At 39.5% G+C, this 25,678-nt stretch overlaps 1 protein-coding gene across 2 annotated transcripts; it reads right to left on the bottom strand.

Moving 5' to 3' along the window:
* Window positions 1-424: 424 nt before the first annotated feature.
* Window positions 425-20,173, bottom strand: LOC111239872 (lysosome membrane protein 2-like). Of its 2 annotated transcripts, XM_022769794.1 has the most exons (13): window positions 19,682-20,173; window positions 13,196-13,353; window positions 12,289-12,436; window positions 11,929-12,117; window positions 11,738-11,829; window positions 10,647-10,766; window positions 7,308-7,486; window positions 5,118-5,236; window positions 4,087-4,160; window positions 3,886-3,934; window positions 3,380-3,532; window positions 3,163-3,204; window positions 425-2,848 (listed from the first exon to the last, which is right to left on the bottom strand). In XM_022769794.1, the coding sequence occupies exons 1-13, from the start codon at window positions 19,802-19,804 to the stop codon at window positions 2,738-2,740; spliced, it is 1,557 nt and encodes a 518-aa protein (XP_022625515.1). In that variant the 5' UTR covers window positions 19,805-20,173; the 3' UTR covers window positions 425-2,737. The 2 variants fall into 2 exon arrangements, with proteins under 2 accessions (XP_022625515.1, XP_022625516.1); XM_022769795.1 differs by lacking the exon at window positions 3,163-3,204.
* Window positions 20,174-25,678: the final 5,505 nt, after the last annotated feature.

The following is a 25,678-nucleotide window of genomic DNA, read 5'->3' on the forward strand; positions in this document are numbered from 1 at the left end:
AAGTTTATCTACTATTTATAAGATGTCTCCAAAATCACTGAAAGACCATTTTCAATGCAGGTGCAATGTAGGCTTAGGTTTCCACATCACATTTGTGTAAGCCTAGATACATAAATACTAAGCTTTGAGGAATAATAATTTTTCCTATGTCCAAACATGTAAGCCCTGCAAACAGCCATGTTCAGTCAGGCAAGCTGGTGAAATTTAAGAAATCTAAAATTACTTGAGAAATTACTTATTATATCGTTTATTATTATTATCATTATTTATTATATTGTTTCAGCCGTAGATTACAGGCTGGAAACAAGAAATTTCCCTCTATGTTTTCTCTCATGTGGCATGCAGTTGTATGGGTTTCTAACATCTAAGTCCCTTAAATGAGAACCAAACACTGACAAAAAGGCTTAAATGATGAAAAGATGCATTTACTGAAACTACTTTTATTTTTGTATACATAGTAAAAACAGTATTAACAGTCAACACTTCAAAACAAGCTGAAGATTAGAAGAAAATGTGGTTTTACAATAATCTCTGAAAGTACAATCTGTAATCAAAGTATGGCACAAAACAGCCCATGTACAATCCATATTGTGCTTTCTGTGTTTTGGTTTTATCAGTGTAACAAAATAATTTATCCTCTTTAGGAACTATATTAATATTATGTAATACTGTTTTTTGCATCAACAAAATGATTGATTTAACCATTCATCCACTCTCGTGAATTTATAACACTACTTTATGCACTCTCCAAAAATCTCTTCTATTCTCTTTAAGTTTTATTATTGTACACAACTGAATTAAAGTTTACATCAAACAAAAACAGTAAAATCACACGAGGAAGCAAAAAAAAAAAAAAATCTCTATGTGAAACATGTTACTGCTTCTCCACTATTGTCTGATATAGTCAGTGCTGATTATTACAGTGCATGTAATAAAGACTGAGTGTGAAGTAACTCATTCATCCTTAAAATGTTACAACTAAAGAACAAGAGCAGTAATAAAAGCTGGGCTCATCACAGCTCAAATGTAGTAATTCTGCAGCATTAAATGGCACCTGAAATCTAATGTTTTCACCAGCCTTGAGTGAGAAAGCTGTAGCTCTGTACAGCAATCTATCATTCAAAGTGCAGTTTGACCCTGCCGGCTATACAAAAAACTACAAAAACGGTTCCATGCCCCATTTTTGTTTGGTAGCTGGAAGAAAACAATTGGCACTTGAGAGTAGATTTTGTTGGTTTGACATGGCGTTCTTTTCACAAAATATGTGAAAACTACAAAGGCAAAAAAAAAAAAATCAAATCCAGTAACAGTGATTGTATTAAAGGCACAACTACAGCATTTCTCAATGTTGAACAATCATGAGTTTTAAATTGTAATGACTGTTCACCCTGACAAGTCTCTCATAAACACTGTTGGTGTCATATTCAGCAACTTAGACACTAGTAAGGCATTCAACAACAGCATCATAAAAGCATATTTTGAAATGATAATAGGCTGAATTACATTTTGATATGGTGAGGTGAGTTAGTATAAGCAGTTAGATGGGGCAAAAAATACTGTCAACACATAAATTCAGCACTGTATGACTATCACCAATTCAACCATAACATCCTGTCACACCCAGGGCTTTCGATGGTTGATTAAAGTGTTGCTCATTATGGCACTAGAAGACATTTGTGAAGCTCTAACTTACGATGTTCTTCATTCAAACATTTCTATATTAACATTTACAAAGAAAATGAGAAGGACTTCTTATATTACAAAAATTAAAGTATCCAAAATATACAGCGTTTTTTTAAAATCTGATATTCATTCCCATCATACACTGAGAGGAATGTAAGAAGTTCAACACATCTTACACCGTATACATATATATATATATATACATATATATATATACTGTATATATAATGAATGCCATACTCTGAAGGTTTTTCAGGTATGGTAACAATAATGTGCACAGGTATCCCTCTAAACAGATTATATCAATAGAAAGTAATAATGAGCCATGAAAACATTCTGCAACATTTAGTTTAGGATGAAATGCAAATGAGACAAAGTAATAGTGAGTTGATTTAAATACTGTATGTTTTGCTCCTTTTATCTTGCTTTGATAATAGCTTAGCAGAGCCCCCCCGAGAGTGAGGTATGATATCCAGAAAACTCACATTTTATGGATCTCATAACCCTGGTCCCAAATCACCCTCTATGCCCTGTTATATAGTAATGACTCGCTACAATCTTAAAGTTTAAAGCAAGAGAAGAATCTAATGTAGGCAAACAGAGAATGAGGTGAGGCCACATCCTCTACACCTCTGGCTGGAAGGGTGTGTTTTGTTTATTTACGACCACCACAACTTGTGCTCTCCATCAGACCTGCAGCCTGTTGTGATTGATGTGAGCAGCAACAGTTGAGAAGTAGCCCTTCACACACACAGTGTTTTCAAATGAATGTCAAACTTTTTTTCTGGGTATACTGTGCCCAAGACCTGGAGCCCTCCATGAGTAAAACTAAGTACATACAGCACAGTATGTGCTGTATGTACTTAGTTTTAGTTTTAGTTTTTCAATTCTCTACCTGTCAATCCCCCCCCCCCCCCAACAGTAAAACATCAAAAACAGACAGATTTACAATTATAAAGGATATTCACAATTTTTTCTCTCTCCAAATCTCTATTTGTAATTCTGAAGGTTGCCGATGTACAAAGCTTCTTTCTAACCACCCTCTTCCTCCTTCTCAAGCTTGTGGGTCAGGTTTAGGTGTCAAACCAATATAGGTTCCATTTTGGGGATCATCCTTTTCCTTGTCATTGACTGGAGAGTAGGAGGTGTCGTCTTCAGCAGAGGTCTGTAGTGGTAGGTTGAGGATTTGAGGAAAAAAACAAAACATAACAAAACAAACGGTATTAGATTAAGGATAAAAAACAGTATTAAAACTCATCTCATTTTGCTTAAATCATCTTATTTCTGTTAATGTGTTAAAACCTGACACAATAAGTTTACTGTACGGCACCAGAATTATTTCAGAAAGAGTGAAAGTCATCTAGCTTCATACTGAAATATGGGATTAAAGATGCATATAGACCATATGTAATTCATAAAGTAAGACAGAAGATTGAATTAAGGAGAAATAATATAGATGATCAAAGCATAAACACTTACAGCATAGGTAGGCTTGGTAAACACAATGCGTTTAACTTCATTCTGCACAGAGACACACAGTGATAAACACACATGCACAGTGCCATTTGCATTAGTGTGTGGTTAAGCAACTCGATGAATTTCGCAAAATAATTGTCATCATTTATTGCCTATTAGCACAAAGCAAGCCAAATTGTAAGTTGTTAAGAATAAAATGAGCTGAGAAGAGGCGTCGTACCTTCTGCCTGCGGGCCCGCAACAGCAGGATGATGAAGACCAAGAGCATGATGACACCCAGTCCCACAAGGATGAGCGGGAAGTTGGACACTAGAGTGACGATAAGCAGCAGCTTCTGCACTCTTGCCGCGGATGCATCATCAATCACCACACTCTGTTTATTAAAAGACAATTTGAAAGATACATATGGAAAGAACATTTACAGCATCTTATATATAAAAAATCTTTCTAGTGCAGTGGTTCCCAATCTGTGGGCCCGAAGGTGGGCCGACAAATCATTTGCAAAACAGTACAATTTTGGAGAAAAGATGTATTTATATATAAATATATATATATATATATATATATATAGTGGTCTCTCTGCAAACAAACAAAAAAGAAAAATTGAGCTTCCCCTGCTTTCCGTTCAATCCTTATCAATGAATTATAAAGTGCTCTTAGAGGGCATTATTTGGCCTCCACATTGTTATGGGGTCGGGTCAGGTGTGTGTCTTTAATGATTCTTACCTCATTGAGGAACATAACAGGAAAGACGGTATTCAAATTTCTGGTTTTCCTGTTATGAGAACAATGGAAAGAATGATAAGCAGTCATATATTATACACACACACACACACACACACACACACACACACACACACACACACACACACACACACATCAAGACTATGGACATTGCTTGGCTTGTGTTTGGATGCAGAGACTCACGGGAATCCAGACATTCGGCTGAGCAAGACGTTAATCTGTGCTCTCTTGTTTGCTCGTACAATCACTCCAGTGGTCTGTGAGCAAAAAATAAAATGTAGAGTTAAATAAAGAACTGTATCACCAGAACAGACAACAAAATAAACTCTAGTACGAGTGGTGGAAGTATTCAGATTCTTTATTTAAATAAATAAGTATGGGTGTAAAAATAATCGATCACAAGTAAAAGTCCTGTATTTAAGAAAAAGTACTTTAAGGTAAATGTGCTTAAAGTGTCAAAGCAAAAGTTTTTGTTCTGTGAATGATATACTATTAGATATTATATTATCAGATGATTACTACTAATGTGTATAATGTCAACAAATATATTTGGTCAAGGTAGAGCTAGAGAAACTTTTTTGTCATGTTTTTTTTCTATATTATTCTTTATTGCGAACAACAAAAATTCAACCCTTCAAACTCTTAGTAAAAACAAGCAACGTTATAAATATAATAACTACAGCAACTATTATTATTATCATCTTTGTATAATATTACAAGTCTCTTAGGCAGTTTAATGTATGATAATGCATGATATATAGGATCATTACACAGTATGCTTTGTATTTAAAGACTTTAGTAGGAAAGATAAATGTAGTGGAGTAAAAATATCAATATTTCCCTCTGAAACGTAGAAGCAGTACAAAGTGGCATTAAATGGAAATACTCAAGTAAAGGACAAGTACCTTAAGAGTACTTAACGCAGTATTGGTGTACATGTACTTATTTCTTAAGAGTCTTAAAAGTACAATGAGGGTATTGATGAGGCCAACGCAGGGGATTAACTTCTGCACTAGTACGGACATGCCACTAGGTGGAGCAGCAGTATATCTTAATATAGCATGCCGTTCCTCTTCGTCACGCAGTTCGATGAAATGCTTTGCTTCTATATGAGTCACAGCTACAAAGATGAGTCACAGCATTAATGTTACTAATCATAGCTGCAGAACCAAAAAGTGCATTTAAGGCTGATAAACTGCGGCCTGGCGGCTTACCGGGTTAAGGTCGAGGAACGTTTGGTGATGCTCTCTTTGAGGGGACATTCCTTCAATGGCATCCGGGTATTGATCATCTGCCAGGTAGAAATGAGGAAAGGAGGCGACCACTGGGGCACCTGTGCGAGGAGAGGAGGATTCAGAGGAGAAACAATGAGGAAAAGTGGCCTCATGAAGCTGAAGAAAGAATTAATAAAAGACGCACATATATCTCTACTGTCAGTAAATGAGTCACAACAAAAGTGAAGTGAATGTCAACTGTGACAAATTGTGCGCTTTGTCCTCTGTGACAATGTCGCCCCATTATGGTTTAATGAGACGTGAAACATAATTATGACAAGAGGGACTTGAGCTACCACATGCCTCCATAACAAGGAATTACTCATTAATTTGGCTAATTCACACATTAATTGGTGATGATTATATTTTCAGGAATATCCTAATGAATATGGCAATCTGTAGAGCAAGGGCCTCTAAGGTCAGATGAGAACATCTGCTCTGTAAATGGAACCTGTAGAACAAGCATAAAGTTTCTTGTTCATAATAGTGACAACACCATGGTGGTGCGACATAAATATCTCCACCATTCCTGATACAAAGGATCGGTAATTAATCAAAGCAGCATTTCCTGTTGTTCGGTGCTTTTTGATGTAGGATCTTATCGAGACACAAGGGAGCCCTTAAGATATGATGACAAGATATAATCTGACCTTCGTTTTAGCACACAGGAAATGTTACTTAGGGTTGATCCTCCAAGGAAAATAAACAATAAGTACATAAAAGGACCACAAGCCGAACTTGTCGAACTACTTAATGACAGTGTCACTTATCCAGATATAGAATCATGTTACTTTTGCTAAGTTTCCTTCCTTATATTGTCTACAGGAGACATTGCGTTCCTACAATACCTTATTCCACAATAAGGAACAGGAGACACTCTTGGTTTGGTTCTACTTGTGCATTTTGTTTTCGACCTAAGTAAGTAATTCTGGAGGTCTGTGGTTTAGCAAAAAAAAACAAAAACAAACAAAAAACAAGTGGTTCAGCTCCACGAGAAGCACGTGTGTGTCTCGGCAGCGACAACGAAGTCAGATGGTGGCACAGTGAGAGGTGCTGATGAAGTGGGGCAGAGGTGACAGTTTTCCTGCTCTTGTGTTTGGCAACAGACGCTCGACAAAAAACACTGGACACCCGCAGTCACCTGAGAGGCTTTTCCCATTACAACCCACAAGGTCAACGTAGCGCAAACACACAACACACACACATATTTGTATTGGTATACCTTTAAGCACCATTAATCCTTGTGTTCATTCCTTAGCGCCGGATCCTAAACTTAACCCTCTGCACACTCTTGAAATCCACCTAATTTCTCAGCGTGCTTTGATTTTTTTTTTTTAATGAAAGCTCACCAATGTTTCAGCCCATTTACTACAACTCTTTTTTCATTCTGTTCATTTCAGTACACTATGGAAATCGTCCTGAAAACCAAACTGAAGCAAGTCTTTGCATGTTGATACTGAAATAAATACAAAGTAATAGTTGCCGCAAAGGCATTAAAAGTGCATTAAAAAACTACAACACAAAATATGCTACAACACTGGTATTGTTCTTTCACAGAGAATGAGACATGAGGGACAATTGGACAGTGAACACAGGCACTTAGATAATGCCAGGTCATATTCAAGGCCAGAATCAGGTGACAGGGCTTATCGCCCCCTCAGCTACTGGGCCAGTCATGGTCAGATGGCGCCTGAGGTGTGGAGAGGGCTGGAGAGCTGTGTCACATGGGTCATTTAGGGAGTATTACCAGTGGTGATAGCAGGAGAGAAAACAAGAGGAGGACTTGACAGATGTGAGAACGGTGTTTTGTATTATCTTTTAAAAGTGTGCTGGGTAGAAAGTAGTAAAACCAGGCCAACAAAAATCAAAGATCTTAGGTTCTTTTCAAAGTAAAGTTATGTGTTGCCTAAAAAGGTAAAAACCAGAGTGTGAGTACAGAGGCTTTCTGTGGGATTCACAGGAAAAAATGTTGATGTTGTGGCAGAAATCATAAGTAAGTTGTGTCAGCAGAACTGCGGGCTGTGAGGGAGGTCGCGTGACAGCACAGTGTGTGTGTGTGTGTGTGTGTGTGTGTGTGTGTGTGTGTGTGTGTGTGTGTGTGTGTGTGCAAGAAAATACTCTGACATTTACCTTTCCGACAGGGACTGACTTTAAGAAGGCCAGTTCCCAGGCACTCCTGTGGGGTGACGCAGAAACCCTCGTTGGCTGGGTTCTCCTCTTTGCTGGCCAGGACAGAGCGTGGTGGTGTGAAGCGATACGCTGGGATTCCGTTCACCTCCACATCTTTCTCAAACTCCATGTAAATCGTCCTGGAGAGAGGAGCACGCAAGAACGTCACATAACAGAATAAAGTTCAAAGGAGAACAATTTAAAGAACAATTCCACTGCGACTGGAGAATTTTCACAGTGTCACGCCTTTTTTCCAGTCTCTAAAAACACATACGGCTCTATAGAATTCGTGCAACAATATTTTTTGTAATCCATTAATATCCAAACCATTTCCAGGTAGGCACACACACATACACACACACACTTGTTTGAAAAAGTCATTACATTAGACAACAGTAGTTTGCTGCATAGAAATTATGAATAAAAAATAAGACCGTAAAAGTAAATCCGCACATGCTGTACGGGTGTTGGCCCTTGGTCCACGGTGGATCGTCAGACGCTGGAGGATTTGTACTGACTCTACCATTGTGCTGAAATCCAGTTGAGAGTCGTTTTTTAAAATGATGTTGACCTTTCTTTTGTACTGGGAGTGGAAAAATTGTAACCGATTATACTTAAATGTTTGTTGCGCTTTTACATCTTCCAGGAGAACTACATTATTGTGAGCAGCTTCATCCTTGTTCTATGTATCTGCAGTGTTCTGTCCTGTAGAGGGAATCCCGATGATTCTCAGCGAGAACAAAGGAGCCTATATAGTGTCTGCCAACTGGCCTGGAGGATGCAGCCTTTAGCTACGCAGCCCACCAATTGTGCAACAATACTGTACAGACCTTTCCCTCGACCTTCGTGAAAGAAGCCAAGTAAAAAGCCTGATGTGTTTCTCCACTAGAATTGGGCTAAAAGCCTCTGCCTTGTACTGTAAGGCATGAGAGACTTGCACTATGAATTAATTTCAGATAAACTAAGCAGTGTGCAGGGGATAAGATTTGGAAAACAGCTTAAAAGGTGGCGTGAGATACTTCTTTTATACTGCAGCTGCAAAATGTTTTGATTAAAGGGAAAAGGGAAAGAGGGGAGATATAAAAATGTACAATTTTAATAATGAGTAACATCTGAAGTTCTTAACTTTGTATGTAGCAGAAGAACAGGAGTCGATGTTTTTAGTTTTATACATAAAAACCCTGTTTGTGTTGTACGCCACTTATAGTTTGTTTTATTTGATTTCATTTTAAATTCATTGTCTTTGCATGTCCAGGTGCCATGTTGGATTGAATCTTTTAAATGTTGGTTGTTTTAAGACACAAGAAAATCAAATCATATCATCTCTTTTAAACTAAAGATCACGCCTACAGGAAAGATTAACGTGCGGCAAAAGGCGAGTTGGCATCTGAACAATGACACCTGTCCACAATTCGTCAAAATCTTGTGGTTTTTTTTTTGGCTCAGCTGCCACTCACCGGACCAAAGGGTCAACACCCTGTCGGGTCACAGATGGGAATTCTGGCACTTTTTCTGTCCTGCAGATCAGCCCCAGATGTCATTAAACTAAACACATGTTTAAACCCTACTCTTACTGAAGGACTGAAAGTCCCCTTGTCAAGCTGTGTGTGTGAAAGGTGAACATACATGATTTAATTGAACACTTCCTCTTCAGATTATGGTAAAAAGTACAGGAAACAGGGAGGGTGCCTTCCCCTTGTTCACAATAACAGACAGCCATGATGGGGCCACCAGGCAATGAATAAGTAGGTTAAAGTGTTCAGTAAACATTTGGGAGAGGGGTTTTTGACACGCGTCCAATCAGAGTCAAAGGTACAACCATGCCACTGCAACAGATTCTTTCCACCCTCAACAAAAGGGGAAGATGTCTGCAGGAGCTTCTGTTTTTTTAGGTCAAGGTTATTTTCTACATTAGACGCCCTCATCATGAGCAAGAGGGAGGACACAGTTTCATCGGGAAAGTCACATTTTGTAACAGCTAAGGCTTAGCATTTGCGAAATGAAACCCTGAGGAACAATTCATCGGTAAGTCACTGTGTGAGAGGTTGTTCTTTTTAACATTCAGCAAGCTTTCAAAGGAGACATTCTGATGTTGAAACCCTCCAGAGGAAACATTATAAATCTCAATGTCCTCAAGAGTATTTGGGCTGAAAACCTCTGGCAGAAGTAACTGGTAGAAAAACCGGCTGGATGCATACGGGCCATTTTACATGGAAAACATAATTAAAGTTGTTTGTTCCAGCTGGTCCAGAACAGAATCTTCCCACGGATGTGACAATGTGCTTAGCACAAATCAATACTTGTCAACAACCAGAAAACTGTTTTCATTCTCACTCCCACAGGTTTTATTCCCCTTCCTCACTCGCTCGCTTTCCATCTCCATGAAACTCCAACAACCAACATTGCTCTTCAAGTAAGCCTCTCCATTCCAGTTTTCAGGAAACTGACATGTCAGTCTTTCAAAAAGCCCTCATAATATAGGCAGTAAAGCTTTGGTGAGTAAACAGGTCACCTGCGGCAAGTGAGCTGGATGTTATGTTAACAATCCATGGGATACAAGGCCTGTGAACATACCATACCCGATACGAAAGCCCCCGTCAAGCTCTGTGGTGGGCTGAGTCCAACATGTTCAGTTCAGGTCATGAACCAGAAATAGACATCACTTCATCATGACTTACTACACCACCCTCAGGTAAAATATTAAACAGTATATGGGACATGAGGTAACAGTGGGACAAATGGGAGGAAGTATATCCTTGCTGTTGCTATAACTCCAGATATAACTTTAAACACCCAACAACACATCGAATGAGCAAGTTCTATTCGAGCCTTACCCGACCCTTCAACACAGTGGCGCTAAATGCTAACATGAGCGTGCTAACATGCTGATGTTTAGCATAATGTTTAGTATGTTCACCATCTTAGTTAGCATGGTATCATTTACTTATTAACATGAAACAACATGAAACTCATTTTTGCAGGTATTAACTTTGGTCAAGTATTGGAAAAAATAAAAATTTGACCTGCTGGTGGCGCTAGAGGAAAAGTGACCAGGATCAACTGTAAGTCATTAGAAATCATCCTCTGCACGCCATGGACATCTACAACAAATTTTATGACAATGCATCCCATGGTTGTTGAAATATTTTCAGTCTGGACCGAAGCGGTGGACCAACCAACTGATCGGCTAACCAATCAACATCGAGCCATCTATAGAGCCAAGTGTGAGGATTTACAAATCTTAAAGTGACAGCAGGTGGTAAGCAGGCTGCAGGAAGGCACTATAGTGTTAAACTGTACCTGCAGAGGTCTGGGGTGAAGATATAAATGCGTTCGTTCTTGTCCAGCAGGGGATGGAAAGCACTTCCATCTGATCCATTGATGCTGTTGCTTTGTTCAGTCGACCAGAACGTCAGCTCACTGCAGAACAACACATTATCACAACCATGAGCATTTGACGCGGCCAAAGAAGTTTTCTTTTTTTATATGATTAAGACAAAAACAGAATAAAAACAATGCTTTGGTTCTTCCTGGCTGGATATGTCTTCAAAACCCCCACTTTTAAAGTCAAAATCATTATCAACTCCATCTTAATAATGGTAAATTACAATTAAATGTTTTGTTGATTATTTATCTCAAAGTTGAAAAAAAAACAGATTCCCAGGAGTAGGAAGGATAATTACTGGGGCGGCCAAAAGGTCACTTAGAAACCATTATTAAGGCATTCCCCGTATCAGGATGTCCTGCCCTGGGTTCTGTGCTACCAGCCCAGACCAACAGGCAAACAAACAGGCAAACAAACAGGCAGACACAGAAGACCAGTACTTTGCTATTATTAGAAAAAAAAAAAGGTAGATTTGAGAAACCTTTTGATCCAAAGGTTACCCAGTGATGTTTCATCACTGTGGATAAACACAAACTTATTCTTAACACACAAAAATTTATGCGCATGACAAAATAACTTCATTGTTTTTCATTTCAATAGAAATCAAGGGTGAAATCCACTAAATTATCAATTTAAACTTGTATGCCCTGAAAATCTGTAGTCTTCAGAACTGTGTTACTCTACTGTGCTTTTATTTTTATTTTCCATTTATTGATGATTGTGTATCTTACCTTTTGAATTAATGTATGGACTGACAGATGATATATACATGTTTAGTTAGTCTTTTTAAATGTAGTTAAAGTATAAAGATTCAGGTATTTTGTACATGCAGTGACTGGGTCCCTATTCACAAGCTTCTGAGGCTTATTGGGGTGTCCCATTTTCACCCGTTGCTATTATCATGTTTGTATGCTTTTACTTGTATTTTATTCTGATTGGTGTGAAATAAATGAAATGAATGAATGAAGAGAGAGAGAGAGAGAGAGAGAGATTGCATCAGTGCTACCTTTGGCCTTTCCACGTTTCCACCCGTCCATAATCCATGTAGTTCTGCACCCCGGTGTGGTAGACAAACTCCCCGTCGTTACTTCCATTTTTCTAAATAGATCCAAACATTTAAGTCATTAAAATGTGTTCGTGTTTACAAGCACACTAAAATTCCTTATCAGAAAAAACATTTCGTAGAGCTGTACATGCCTTGTACATGAGACCAAAGATCTTTTCCACTTCAGGTGAGCTTTGAGAGATACGGGACAGCAAGGGATCTTCATAACCCCACAGCAATTCATCCACAGTGCGAGTAGTGAAGAGCTGGCTCCCAGTAGCGCTGATCATGAAATTTACCATGGTGACCTTCATGAAACCTTTCGCCTTGCTCATTACAGCCTAGAGATGGGAAGTAGAGCAGAGTGGAGAGGAGATGTTAAAGAATGCAGGGTGACGTGGCGGCCATTGAGGTCGGACTGAGAAAACAAAATGCAGAAGGAAATCATACAAGTTACAGGACACATACTCCACTTTCCCCCACTTGTTTGAGACATTTAGTTCATGACTCACCCAAAGAGGGATGTTGACAGTGGTGATGTTATCCTCGGCTGGGTCTCCCACAGACCTCTCCCTCATGAACACAAAGCTTTTGGTGTTGTATGCGGACACCATTGTGTCATTTTCCACCATGCTCACATTGTCCTTGTACCTGTACTCCCTACGCAAACACAATAAGACGTAAGATTATCGTTTCTTTTTTTCTCATTACGCTGTCTAGAATTGTTCTCGTGTTACAAATGAGCATCACAGACCAGTTAAAAACTCAAAAAGTACAGCACATAAATTTAAGTTAACATAACATATTAATTTCAACACAACGGCCGTTTGAAATTAGGGAACTCAAACAGTGACAGTTGCAACATGTGAGCATACTAGAAGTGAAAATGATCTACATCAAAACAGCTTCTTGTTAGGACTCACATAACTGTCTGATCTGATGACATTAACCCGGTAACTGTTCATTTTTCTTAATACTTTGTAATATTCAATTAAAATCAGAGTGACCGAACAAGTGAAAGCAGAGAGGCAGAAGCGTGGTGTCCTTTTTCATATTGTGCTCAGCAAATAACAGGCACTTTTTAAAAGCAGGAATGAGCCTGACAAAAAAATATCATCCTATCTCCACCACTGTGAAATCTAACTTTGTGGTGTGCAGTGTGGTTCATGTAGCCCAAATTTAGAAACAAGCAACTCAATAGACTCAAGAAATATGAACAGCAACACAGTCCTCTAAAGTAGGAGGGCATTGTGTTAGAACCCTTCTATGCTGCATGTTGTTTAAAATTTCCTCTCGGGGCTTTTTACTACAGTGACCCCAGAGGAGACAGTGGTACTGGCGGCTGACCTACAGAGATCGCCTCCGACACACACAACATCAACCTTCCTTGCGGCGTCCTGTGCACTTCAGATGTCCTACCTGTATGTGTAGGGTCCAACCTGGTCGAGCACTGGCTTGGCCCCTTCAAGGAACTCCTGCACATTGGTCACATTGAAGAAGAAGAACTCCATGTAGACAGGAGGGGGAGGGGTTTTCCACGACGCAAACACACGGCTGCCCTCTACCAAAACAATCTCCTGTTGACACAGAAAGTGCATATCTCAGTTTAAATCTAGACACAGTTCATTCAGACACATATGTTTGTGAAAGACAAATTCTCATATCCAAACGAATGCATTACTTACACTCGTATTAACATAAAACACAACATGCTTGATATAGACTATTGTACAGGGCGCTGCTTATAAGTGACGTTTTTAATACCATCTAGAATACAATTTAATCCATCTTTTAATGTTTGATAGACGCCAAAGAAAAGCCAGAAGGGACGATAAGGCCCAGAATTATTATTACTAGAACTAAGTGCATGCATTAATGGACATTTTTATCACATTTTTATTGCTAATTCCCAGCAGTATACAAAAATCGTTTCTAAAAATATTGTCAACTGATCATTTAACACAACCTGAAACTGGATAAGCAGCAGAGAATTGGTGGATAAATGGATGGGTAGATAAACAGATAGACAGAAAAAACAACTAATTAATTTAAGTTCCAAATATAAATTTTACAAGGTCAGAGTCACAATGGTATTGGTGATTTTACAGACTGTTTTAAAATACAAAAACATTTTTGAAGTAATGTTTTTTGACCTTTTTAAAGGAAAATTAAGACACAAAAACGCAACCTCTAAAGGCCTTTCTTTCGATGAAACTGAAATCAAAGAGTATAAATAAACACTAATTGATGATGCATTTACAGCAAAAAGTGCTTAGCAACAGCAAACACATGTTTGAAGATTTCGCAATCTCTTCCTAGTAAAAACCACCCAGAGAACAAAAACATCCTTGGGGGGTCGTGGAGGGGAGCTGCTGTCTGGGAGTAAGACAAGCGCACTGGCTGCACACATGAATGGTATTAGGGGAGACCCCATTGTCAGCGGTTGCCACTGACAATGGGCTACACTTTGGGGGGAGAGCCGCTGACAGATCATGTGATGCAGAGAGCTGGATGCCCACTGGTTGCGCGGGACTGCGACCTTAATCATCTGAGCCACATTCCTGAGGACCAAGCCTTATGAGGCCCCGATAGTGCAGCACAGGCACAAATCTGTACTATCCTGTTTCATTACACATGATGCTAGAAAGTTCTCACAGCAGATATCACTGCCTCTGGAGGACAACGATTGCCTGATTCGCTGCAGGAATCTTTTGAGGAACTCAAAAAAAAAACAGAGTGGGAGAGGCAGGAAGGGGGCAAGAGGATTAGTGTTTCTTTTTAAAGACACATCAAGAGGAAATCTCACTTTGGCCTAATTGTGTCAGATTTGTGTTAAAGTTAAAAGCAATACTTTAGCATGAAATAAGCCCAGAAAAAAAAAAAACAGCCGAACAAACCAATGAGTCCCATTACTTCAGGGGAGTACAGACCCCCCCCCCCCCTTTGGGGTCCCTTCTTGTTTAGAGACAAAAGTTTAGCTGAGTAACCAAGGACAATAAAGCTGTCATCTTAGATTGAGGAAGGGAGAGCATGGTCTTTCTATGTCATCCTTTCATGCCTCGAACAACCAACAGTATGGTAAACTCCCCCACCCCCCAGCATGCTACATGAAATACCGCGTGGAAAACAGGAACAGAGGAACCCTCTTATCACAGCGCTTACCCACCACCACTATTACACCACTCCCTATATGAAAACACATGTAGCAGGTGAATACACAAATACACAATCTGCTACTGCTTTGATGTAGACACAGGCAAATACATGGATATGAATAACACTGGGCACAGCAAGAAGCTATTCATTAAAGCCTCCAGTCGTGGTGCACAAGCTTTGCATACTCTAAATGGGTTTGTCTCAATAGTGGCCAAACACCTCACAGAGCTCTACCAGCTGAACTGTAGTCCTGCCCTGCTGCTACTGAACCAATCCAAGTCATATTAAGGTCCGTTTAGTTGTACATTGACCATGGAGGAGTCCTAATTTTCACTAACACACTCAATGGAAGGCAATGTGAGATCTTGGATGGATTACATTAATTCATAGGTATGATTAAGATATGTTTCTCATATTCATTTGTGACTACATCCCCAGAACATGAATACAAATGGGTGATGTGACAAGGTATCCTGTTGCTTCAATCCAAAAAAAGTCAAAAAAAAAAAAAAAAAAAAAAAAAAAAAAAAGATACCATGAAATTTGGTGTTGATATTCATGTTTCCAACGACACCACGGCTTTTCCTCTGGTGGCACTGTCAAGATAAACCACACTTGTATTTCAACTACTGGTTGAGCTCCAGGAATATAACCAAATCATTCATATGATGTATAATTTTGCACTTCACCTGTTAGAGGTGGTTTGCTTGTCTTAATACTTTAATCAAAATTCACAATAAAATGTTTGTGTCAAAGCTAAAACTCAGCAAGACAACCAGCAAGGGGCCGCTGGCCGCTATGTCTAATCTAGTCTATGTAAAATTACCAAATTCCTATTCAGAGACAAGTAATTTTTCACCATCAGCCCATCAGCAGGTCATTGCATACTGACCCCGTTTGACTCACATGGAAGCTGAGTGTGGCTGCCAGTCCAGTTTCCCAATAAACCTAGCAGTGTGAAAGAGGCTTAGCACACAAAGAGAGTCTGCTGCTGGGAGGGTTTCCATGGAATGAGATCTTTCACACTGGCGCAACCAGGGTAAAGGGGGTGGGGGGGTGGGGTAACTTGATACGACTGAAATAAATCATCCTGCCAAGCTAGCAGATAACTATGTGTATCTGCATGTGAGCGGCTACGCATGTGCGCCACACCCACACGTACATTTTATCGTGTTTTTCTATGAAACTGAAAATGAACTTGACACTGTCGAGAGGCAGAAACTGCGCTGCAAAATCAAGGCTTGGGTACTGTCCCCTGTCTGTCTCACTCCTGCATGTATAAAACTATGTAAGATCTTTCAACAAGCCAGGCAGCATTCGTTTTAAAGATTCGGCATTGTCTAGTTTGCAACTGATTCAAAACTTGAAATGTCTTCGTACGCTTAAAAAACAGTCTGTGAAATTCATTCCAGGTTCATCATAAATAAATTGCTCACCTTAGGTAAATGCAGAACAAAATTACTGTTTGTCTACCTTGGAAAATGCCAGCATGTATTACTGTATCAACCCCTGCTGTAATCTTTTTTAAACACTGTAAACTTTGCAGCAGAACACATTTAAACACTGTAATTCAGGACACCAAGATCATGCCCCCAGTAGTATCTTCCAAATGTGAGCATATGTAGAAATGACTCCTGTTGAAATGGTTTCTCAATTAAACCGCCAGTCACCCTCTTACACAGCATCACTCAACCTTCCCCCGAGTCTCTTGACCTCAGTAGTTTTATGTCCTGGGGCATGGTAACACCCCTACACATTGTTGCTTTGTGCCTGAGAGGCAACAGATTGCACTTTTCTGAGGGGTCCATACAAGTATCTTCATAAACCACTACATAAAGAGCCATTCAGTTAGAGCCAAACACCTGTAGAGCCCCACCAGACTGTCCTAAGGCTAAAGACTTTGAGTAAACGGTTTTCTTTTTTACTGTAACTGACTAGCCTTGAGGTACATGTAAACATACATGTAAATGTGATCGTTAAACACAGCGAAACTGCCAGTGATCATTTGTTTTATTTTATCAGTTACTCCAACAACAGGTAAGTCCACTTTGTCTTTTTGTTGTTGCCTTCAAAGACACTCCAATTAGAGGAAATTATGTTATTTGTAGCTTTGAATGTATTGAAATGGTGAGGTGACATTATTTCATCCACTGATCAGTAATTTGAACAAAATAAACTGCAGACCTCATCCCTGCGTAACCTTATCTGTAGCCAATGATTAACTCCCTGCTACTGAATTTTTGGGAGCTATTTACTTTTCTCCACTTTGTGCAGCTATTTACCTAAGACACCTCTATAAAAGTCAAGTTTGCTTTAAATTATACAATCTCAGAATTAGGACCCAACTCCCAGCGCCAGAAGACCTTGTGAATATGTCCCCCTGACCTCTTAAGTCAATACTAAGCCTCTCTGATAAAAGCCATTCGACACCTGTTATGGAGAAACTAGTTTGATATGAAAATAAGGATGAAGGTGTGCCATATGATAATACTGAGTGTGGGCCAATGGTGCTTTTATGCCTGCACTGTTATCAAAGTAAAGTGAACCTTCTGGGAACGTGTTTCGCTTCACTGTTTAACAGTCTAAAATATAACCGGAAATCTCTGGATTGATACTTAGATTGATTAAAGGTATGGAGTGCGTTGCTGTAAATGAAAAAAAAAAATGAACTGAAGGATCCACAGCACGATAACTGATGCTGAGCACTAACTGAACTGAGCTGCTGTAAAAACATGGCGGTGCAACATGGTGGGCTCTATGGAAGAGGGCCCTCTCCTTACATACCTATGAAGGACTCATTCTAAGCTAACGAAATCACAAAGACTGTTAGTTTTAGATGATATTACACTAATGAAAACATAATTATGAATATTATATTCCATTTCTGTCTTTAGAGCCCCCCTAAATTCTATTTAGTGGTCCTTTAAATGTGAGCAATTTCTGTTTTTCCCAGTTTTATATAATTGTTAACTGAATATCTTGGGATTTTGAACTGTTGATCAGACAAAATGAGAAATTTAAAGACGTCACCTTGGGGTCAAAGAAGTTCTAATGGGCACTTTTCACTATTTTCTGACATTTTATAGACTAGACGATTTCACTGAGAATGAGAGAGGTCATTAGTTGGAGCTCTGTCACATCAGATTCTGTGTCATTCACAAAAACAAGTTCTTGTGTTTACATGTAATACCGTGTTACATGGTGTTGGGAATCTCTGCATGACACTTTGTACAACAAGCCACACCCATGTGTAAACGTGTGACCAGTTTGACTTTATTCAAACTGCATCTTTGCTAATTGATATCACAGCAGTGTAGACAAAACTTCCCACTGAGTTCGGACATTTAAACATTTTCTTGTTATGTACTGATTCAGCATTTTCTTTGACATGTGTTAAAAATACCAACCAATACTGAGAACAAGCAATACCAACCCAGCCCTTACTTATTCTTAGCTGTGGAATTTGCCTTTGAAACTCCTCCTGTCATAATGACAAGTATTGAAGGCAGAAACATACATCACTGGACCATTAGGAATTCCTTTGGATCTACCATCTGCTGGTAACAGCCCTTCAGATAAAGTCTTTCAACACTGTGCACGCTAATGAACCACAAACTGTATCTACACTTGTTATCTAAGAAACTGTGGGAAAAAGGAAGAGCTCATTGCACAGTATGAGCTACTAATCAGAGCCCCAAAACAAGACAACAAAATAACATTTGGTCTGCTGCTGTAATTTAGTTTTACTTGTCCTGTCATTACTGCATTTTAAATCAGAATACCAAGTACAGCTGAAACAATTTGTTGTTTAAACAATCTCCGCAAAAATAATTGGCAGATATTTTGATAATCCACTAATCGCTTCAGTTATTTTTCAAGCAAATGTGGCGGAAGAAATTCCAAAAATTCTTTGCATATCATTATTAACTCAATATATTTGGGTTTGGGAAGTGATGATGAACGGACAACCCGAAAAACAACTTACTTCCATACTTCTGACTATGCAGAGGCATAAAAATGTAATTGTGTAGTGACAGGCATGTTTTCACTATGGTTTGACACTTTGCAGACTGAATTATTCATCAATCAACCTCTTGACAGATTCATCTGTAATGAAAATTACCTTAAGTTGGTGGCCCTAGTCCCAAATTTCTGGTATGATAGAATGAATTGGCAATCTAGTCAGCGTTAATGGTCTGCACTGAGCACAGCCAAAAAATAAATAAATAAAATAATGAACTTTCAACCTCATCATCTACAGTTTGCAAACAGTACAAGGTCTCAGGCCACTGCAGTAACCTTTTCAGTAGCACTTTCTGATAAGGCACCCTTTACAAAAGGTTTATAATTTATAAATAATGGCTTTATTAATGCTTAATAAATCATTCATTCATTTACTAATACTTCATAGCTCAGTTATGAGCCATTAATAAGCGCAACATTTGGGTTGCCAGGTTGTGGAAAATCCTCCTCCAGCATGATACTTTTGTCAGTATAGATAGCTCATTAATTCAACAGGCAGACCCCTCGCAAGGACTGTTGGACCACTCACCTGTGAGGAAACAGCTGCAGGGCTTAGTGGAGAGTGAAAATAATGGTTAACCGCAGTCCTATTTCTACTTGTCAACTATAGGCTACTTGTTGTCGGCTCATTCAAAGAGGAAATACATGAAATGAATCATTCAAACTGCCTTACATATACACATCTGCTAACTGAAGTGATGAGGATGAGCGGGGGGGGGGGTTTACCTTTTTGAGGCGGTTGTGCATAAGAGTGCGGAAAGTTTGAGCCACAAATAAGCCAATCCCAATCACCAGCAGGTGGGCGCAGATGATCCCGACCACATAGACCGCGCAGGATCTTCGTGTCATGTTGGAGGATGGATGGAGATTTCAAGTCTTCCGACACAAATCCTAGAAAAGGCCTCCTAACTGCACGTAGGCTGTGAAATGAAGAGCTCCGACCCTGACTTCCCCGCCGCTTTGCTTTGTTTTGTTGAAAGGTTGTAATAAAGTTTGTTCAGGGTGGTTACAAACTGCACACTCTACCCGGACGAGCGGCTAAGTAACGGTAGGAGATGTTCAGTTCAGCCCTGACGAGTTTCCGAGTTACAAAGAGCTCCGGGTACGTCTGTTTACTCGTGGTTAATAATGAAGCCGTTCACTTTGACAACCACGAGGTCCTTGCAATCACTCAGAGACGGCGTCCTACAAGCCGCCGTAATAAGACAATAAGAAATGTGCCACGGAGTATTTGTAGCGGTTGTGAAGACGCTCCCTCCCTCCGAGCGAGGACAGCGCTGATTGGTCGCGGCTGCTTGAGCACTCTCCGAGAAGCGGGCGAGGGTGGGGCGGAGGAGGGAGGAGGTATGAGCGACATGGGTGAGTATATGGCGATGTTAAAGCGCCTCCGCTTGCAGCAACTTCAAGGACACAACTACTTACTTTGTGTAAAGTTTATGCAGGGGTGGAGAGGGATGGTTACTCATCTTCTGGTGACAAAATCACAGTGTAGAAATAGTCCACTACAAGTAAATGTCATGCATTCAAAAATTTACACTGGTACAAAAAATATTAGCATCAAAATATACTTAAAGTAGCAGAAGTAGAAACACTTATTATGCAGAATGGCATCTTTCAGAATAATATATATTATGTTAATGGGTGGCAGTAATTTTTAACAAAGTAAAGGTGGAAAATATCACAGGGCAGAGATACTCTGTTAAAAGTAAAAGTCTTGCATTCAAAATTTACTTTTGTGAAAGTAGAAAAGTCTCGTCTCGTCTCGCGGGGGCAGCAGCCTCAGCAGAAAAGGTCCAGACGGCCCTCTCCCCAGCCAGTTCCTCCGGGAGAATCCCGAGGCGTTCCAAGGCCAGCCGAGAGATATAATCCCTCCAGCGTGTCCTTGGTCGATCTCGAGGTCTCCTCCCGGTGGGACATGCCCGAAACATCTCCCCAGGGAGGCATCCAGGAGGCATCCTCACTAGATGCCCAAACCACCTCAACTGGCTCCTCTCGACATGGAGGAGCAGCGGAAAAGTATTAGCATAAAAATATACTTGAAGTACCTAAAGTAAACATACCTGACCACCCTTCTTTTCAAGATATTTGGCAGGTTAAGTTGTTCCAAGCAACTAGGGGGACTCCCCACAGCTTCGTCTGTGATTTTAAGGCTCAGAGTCTTTTGTGACCTCACGTGACCCCAGACTGATGATGCTGAGCTCAAGTCCCTGTGGTTGCTAGACAGGAAGCATAGTGTGACATAGAAGTATGAAGGACCATAAAGTACAAGTACCTCAAAATCAACCTTGAGTACTTAACTAAATGTGTTAAGTGACATCACTGTGCCTCTGATAGTGCAGAACTTTTTCACAAGACATCAGCTCAGGAACAGAAATTATTTATTTTTTATTTTTTTCCAGCAGTCACAGCCAGGCTGTCATGTAAAGACACCGTGCGACATACGGTACTCTTATTTGGACTGTCACGCTTTACATAATGTCTGGAAATTACACGTTTCCCCCGTAAACGCAGCGCACACTAATCTCTAGCAACTGAAGTCAAGGCAACAAGAAAGTCAACAAGCAACAGTTCATGTGCTCTCTCTCGATAGACACTACATCTGTTGCTGTGATGCCTCTGTTAGCGTAAACCCAACTCCTCTGTGGGCTGCTTTGTGTCAAGAGACTTTCACCTTCCAACCACAACCAGCACAAGAAAGCACTTTGAAGAGGTGTATGTGGTGGGTTCCTTCTACACTTTGGAGAACTCAAGTGGTGGAAAACAATACACATATTTACTTCCTGTATGCTAAAGTACAATTTTGTATTTCCATCTTCTGCTACTTTATACTTCTACTCTGCTGCATTTCAAAGGGAAATATTGTACTTTTTACTCCATTACATTTACCCGACAGCAACAGTTAGGCCTACTACTTACTTCTCAGAGTAAGAATTTATGCAGAACTTTAGTATTTTTACAACTTGTAATGGAGTGTTTTAAAACATACAACCTATAACCTTACATACAACAGAATATACAATCAGATATCAGTTTATTAGGTACACCTAGCTAAAACTAATGTTTACCCATCACCAACTCATCACATCTCTGTCCAGAGGGGAGAAGCTCAAACGCTTCATTTGGAGAATGTAGGCAACGATGCAGAATGACATATACATGCTGTATAATGGCTTTATTAAGGCTTAATAAATCATTTACTAATACTTCATAGCTCAGTTATGATCCATTAATAAACACGATGTTTGGGTTGCCTGGTTGTGGAAAATCCTCCTCCAGCATGATAGTTTTGTCAGTATAGATAGCTCATTAATTCAATAGGCAGACCCCTCTCAGGGACTGTCAGACCACTAACCTGTAAGGAAACAACTGCAGGGCTTAGTGGAGAGGGAAAATAATGGTGAGCCGCAATCCTATTTCTACTTGTCAACTATACTTGTTCTCGCTTCATTTAAAGAGGAAATGCATAAAATGAGTCCTTCAAACGGCCCTACATTCACACATCTGCTAACTGAAGTGATGAGGATGAAAGTTTTTTTTACCTTTATGAGGCGGTTGTGCATAAGAGTGCGGAAAGTTTGAGGCATAATTATGGGAAAACCCAATGAGAAGCAGGTGGGTGCAGATGATCCCGACCACAAGGACCGCGCAGGATCCTCGTGTCATGTTGGAGGATGGATGGAGATTTCTAGTCTTCGCTCACAAATCTTAGAAATGGCTTCCTAACTGCACGCAGGCTGTGAAATAAAGAGCTCCGACCTTGACAATGTAGAATGACACAAGCCTTTGAAATTGCTCTCTCGGTCATCTCACACTGTGTCACAAGCCAGGAAAAGAGGTGCGTTTTAAGAAGAGATTTGAAGACAAGCAGTGAAAAGGCCTGCCTACACTGTAAAAGGTCATACCTATGCTGACTTGAATTAAATTAGTGTGGTTTACTTATTTCTCACTATCCTGTTGATTCAACTCATGTAATGTGATTAATGTACTGTTTTCACCTGAAGAAGGTATAAAACTTCAGTTCACGTGAGTAAACTGGACTTGTAACTTTGTGTTCCTGGAGTTTTTATTCGGGATTAGTGGGTGGAGTTTCCCAGCATGCTCTAGGGTAATGTGTTTGCAGGCATAAATTGAGTGGATTGTGTTCTGGATGTTAACTGTGCATCATGACTGGTATTACTGTTATTGACAATTACTCTACATTGTCTCTAGTAACTTTAAATCCCTTTTAGGATAAAGCATGTTAAACCATGAGTGAAATTAGTTGTACAATAAATGAGGCCCCTGGAGGTACATTTTATTTTAACTATAGTCTATAATACATTTGCTTTATTGCAGTTGCAAACAGTCTTGTATCATTGAATATTTCCATTTGTTAATGTATACCTTGATCATTACTTAAGATGCTCAAAATTGTATTTTCTTATGTACAAAAATAATCCTATGAACCTCTTGATCTTTGTTGTCCTTACTTGATTTATTGAAGGCAATCAGTTGCTTAAACTCTACTGAGTAAACTTTCCACACAAGTCAGACTAACTTGTTTTACTTAAGTTTCTACCACTTAAGGGCCAGTTAACTTTAGTTGCCATTTTTAAGTTGCACAGTTACATTTTAACTAAACTGAACACATGGATATGAAGTCACCATAACTTATACTAATAGCTATATTTAGTTAGATTAGTTAGGTCAACGTGTCACATTTTACAGTGTAATGTGTAAAGGCAAATATGACACAGATCAGGAAGCTTAACACTTCTTCTAAGTGATGCAGCCTGTTCTTATCATCTGCTGTCAGGTCTAACTATTAATACATAATACAATCATTCTGTCAGTGAGTGGGACATCTTCTGTAAGAGGAAGTTATAACATCAGCGTCAACCATAAGATTGTGACAGCGATTACAGGGGAGTAGCCAGCGTGAGTCTGTTAAAGGCTACAACTGAATCACGTTGACACTTTGGGATTTCTGCATTTGTTGGTGTACAGAGTGTATAAAGATGAAAGGACATAACCCTGAGCTGATCCAGTGGAAGAGATCAACATATCAGACATGGTGCAATCAACCCTGACACACTGGGATCTGTCCATAGTGAACAAACATTAAAGTGCAGGTTAACTTGGTTTGTTGTAATCATTTCTCTCGTCTATACTGTCTGTGAAGAGATCCCTTCATAACACAACTGTAGGCTAATGTAAGTGGGGGACAAAATCCATAGTCCTTGCTCTCTGTAAAAATGACTTCTAAAGTTCAACCAAAGCTAATACGAAGCCCCAGCAGTCTGAGTTAGACAAATGAATCCAGTATATTTCAAAGTTATTTTAGGTAAAATTCCTCCTTTGTGTTAGTCTCCTCCTGCCACAGCTCAGAAATTCAACATCAGAAAACACAAAGGGGGCTTTTATGCTATAGCACATGGACTGTAACTTTGGAAAATATCATCTTGATCTTGACTCGGTTAACTGAGACTTTTGAAACCTCATTTTAGCTTCAGCTTTAAGATGAAATAACTGATATATTTGGCCACTTGCAGCCAGCAGAAACAACTTGTTAATGCAACAGTGTTTCAGCTGACATGGCAACATTGTAGCCAAAAACCACTATGGGAGCAGTGAGAATGAACCAAAAAAGTAAAGTTGTGGCCCAGCTTATCAATGTACTTCAAGTCGCTATAAAGCTGAGTAAAGCCGAGGCTGCTGCATGTTTGGGTGATGACTTTCACTTTGTTATTTGATATACTGGCATTATAAAAAATATAGATTGTAGCTGCTTAAATTTTAGATGCATTCTGGATTTTGACACAGAACGATGACCATGGATTTTGTCCTTCATCCTCTACATTGGAATGTCTTTAGGAAGGGATATCTTCATGGCCAGTTTGGACAGGAGGAGTGGTTATAGTGACCAAAACGCAGTCATTTATAGTCGTTTTGTGTCTCTTTGAAGATGTTTTGCATCTCTTATTATGCATTTGTTGTCTGTCTTTTCTTTTCTTTGTTTGTCTTTTTTTTTTTTACATCTCTGAGGATATTTTTGCATCAAATTAGTACCATTTAATGTTATTCACTGGAATTAAACTGCTGAAATTTCAATAAAAAACAGAAAAATTGGGGTGGTCTAAAACATTTGACTGAGCATGTATGTACAACAGTTTGGCTGTAAAGTGCAAATATATGCACGTGTTAGGGTAATCATTCCTTCACAGCTTGCCTTGTTGGCAGTTGGTGTGAATGTTTTTGATATAGTTTTTATAACAGCAGAAGAGTTATGAAGAGGTCCAGTGTGAAAAGGGTTTTATCTCGTAACCGGTATGTGATAGATGTGATAGGGGGGACTGGATGGTGCCTTTTTTTTTTTTTTTTGCTTTTTGCATGTCATTTGATGCTGCCTCATTTCTCTGCTGACTAACACCTAACCCCTGACCCCTAACCAAAACAGCATTAAATGACATGCAGGAATAAATGGCATCAAATGACATGTAAGCATTGACATAGCAAGCAAAATGTCCTCAAAAGTAGCTATTTATACACCATCTGATGGGATCATGTAGCAATGTTTGATGTGGCCTCTATTGATCTGGGTAAAACATTTCCTGAGCACACCGTCACTGACCTGTCCCGCATTCATAGCGTAACACACCTGATAGCTGCCAATACTAGTTTGTTTTGCCACTGAGCAGTTTGAAAGGAACAAGTGCGGGCACCTTGAAGAGTTTACTCATTCAC

The sequence above is a fragment of the Seriola dumerili genome, unplaced genomic scaffold, assembly GCF_002260705.1.
Source record: "Seriola dumerili isolate Sdu_G_001 unplaced genomic scaffold, Sdu_1.0 BDQW01005691.1, whole genome shotgun sequence".
NCBI classification, from domain to species: domain Eukaryota; kingdom Metazoa; phylum Chordata; class Actinopteri; order Carangiformes; family Carangidae; genus Seriola; species Seriola dumerili.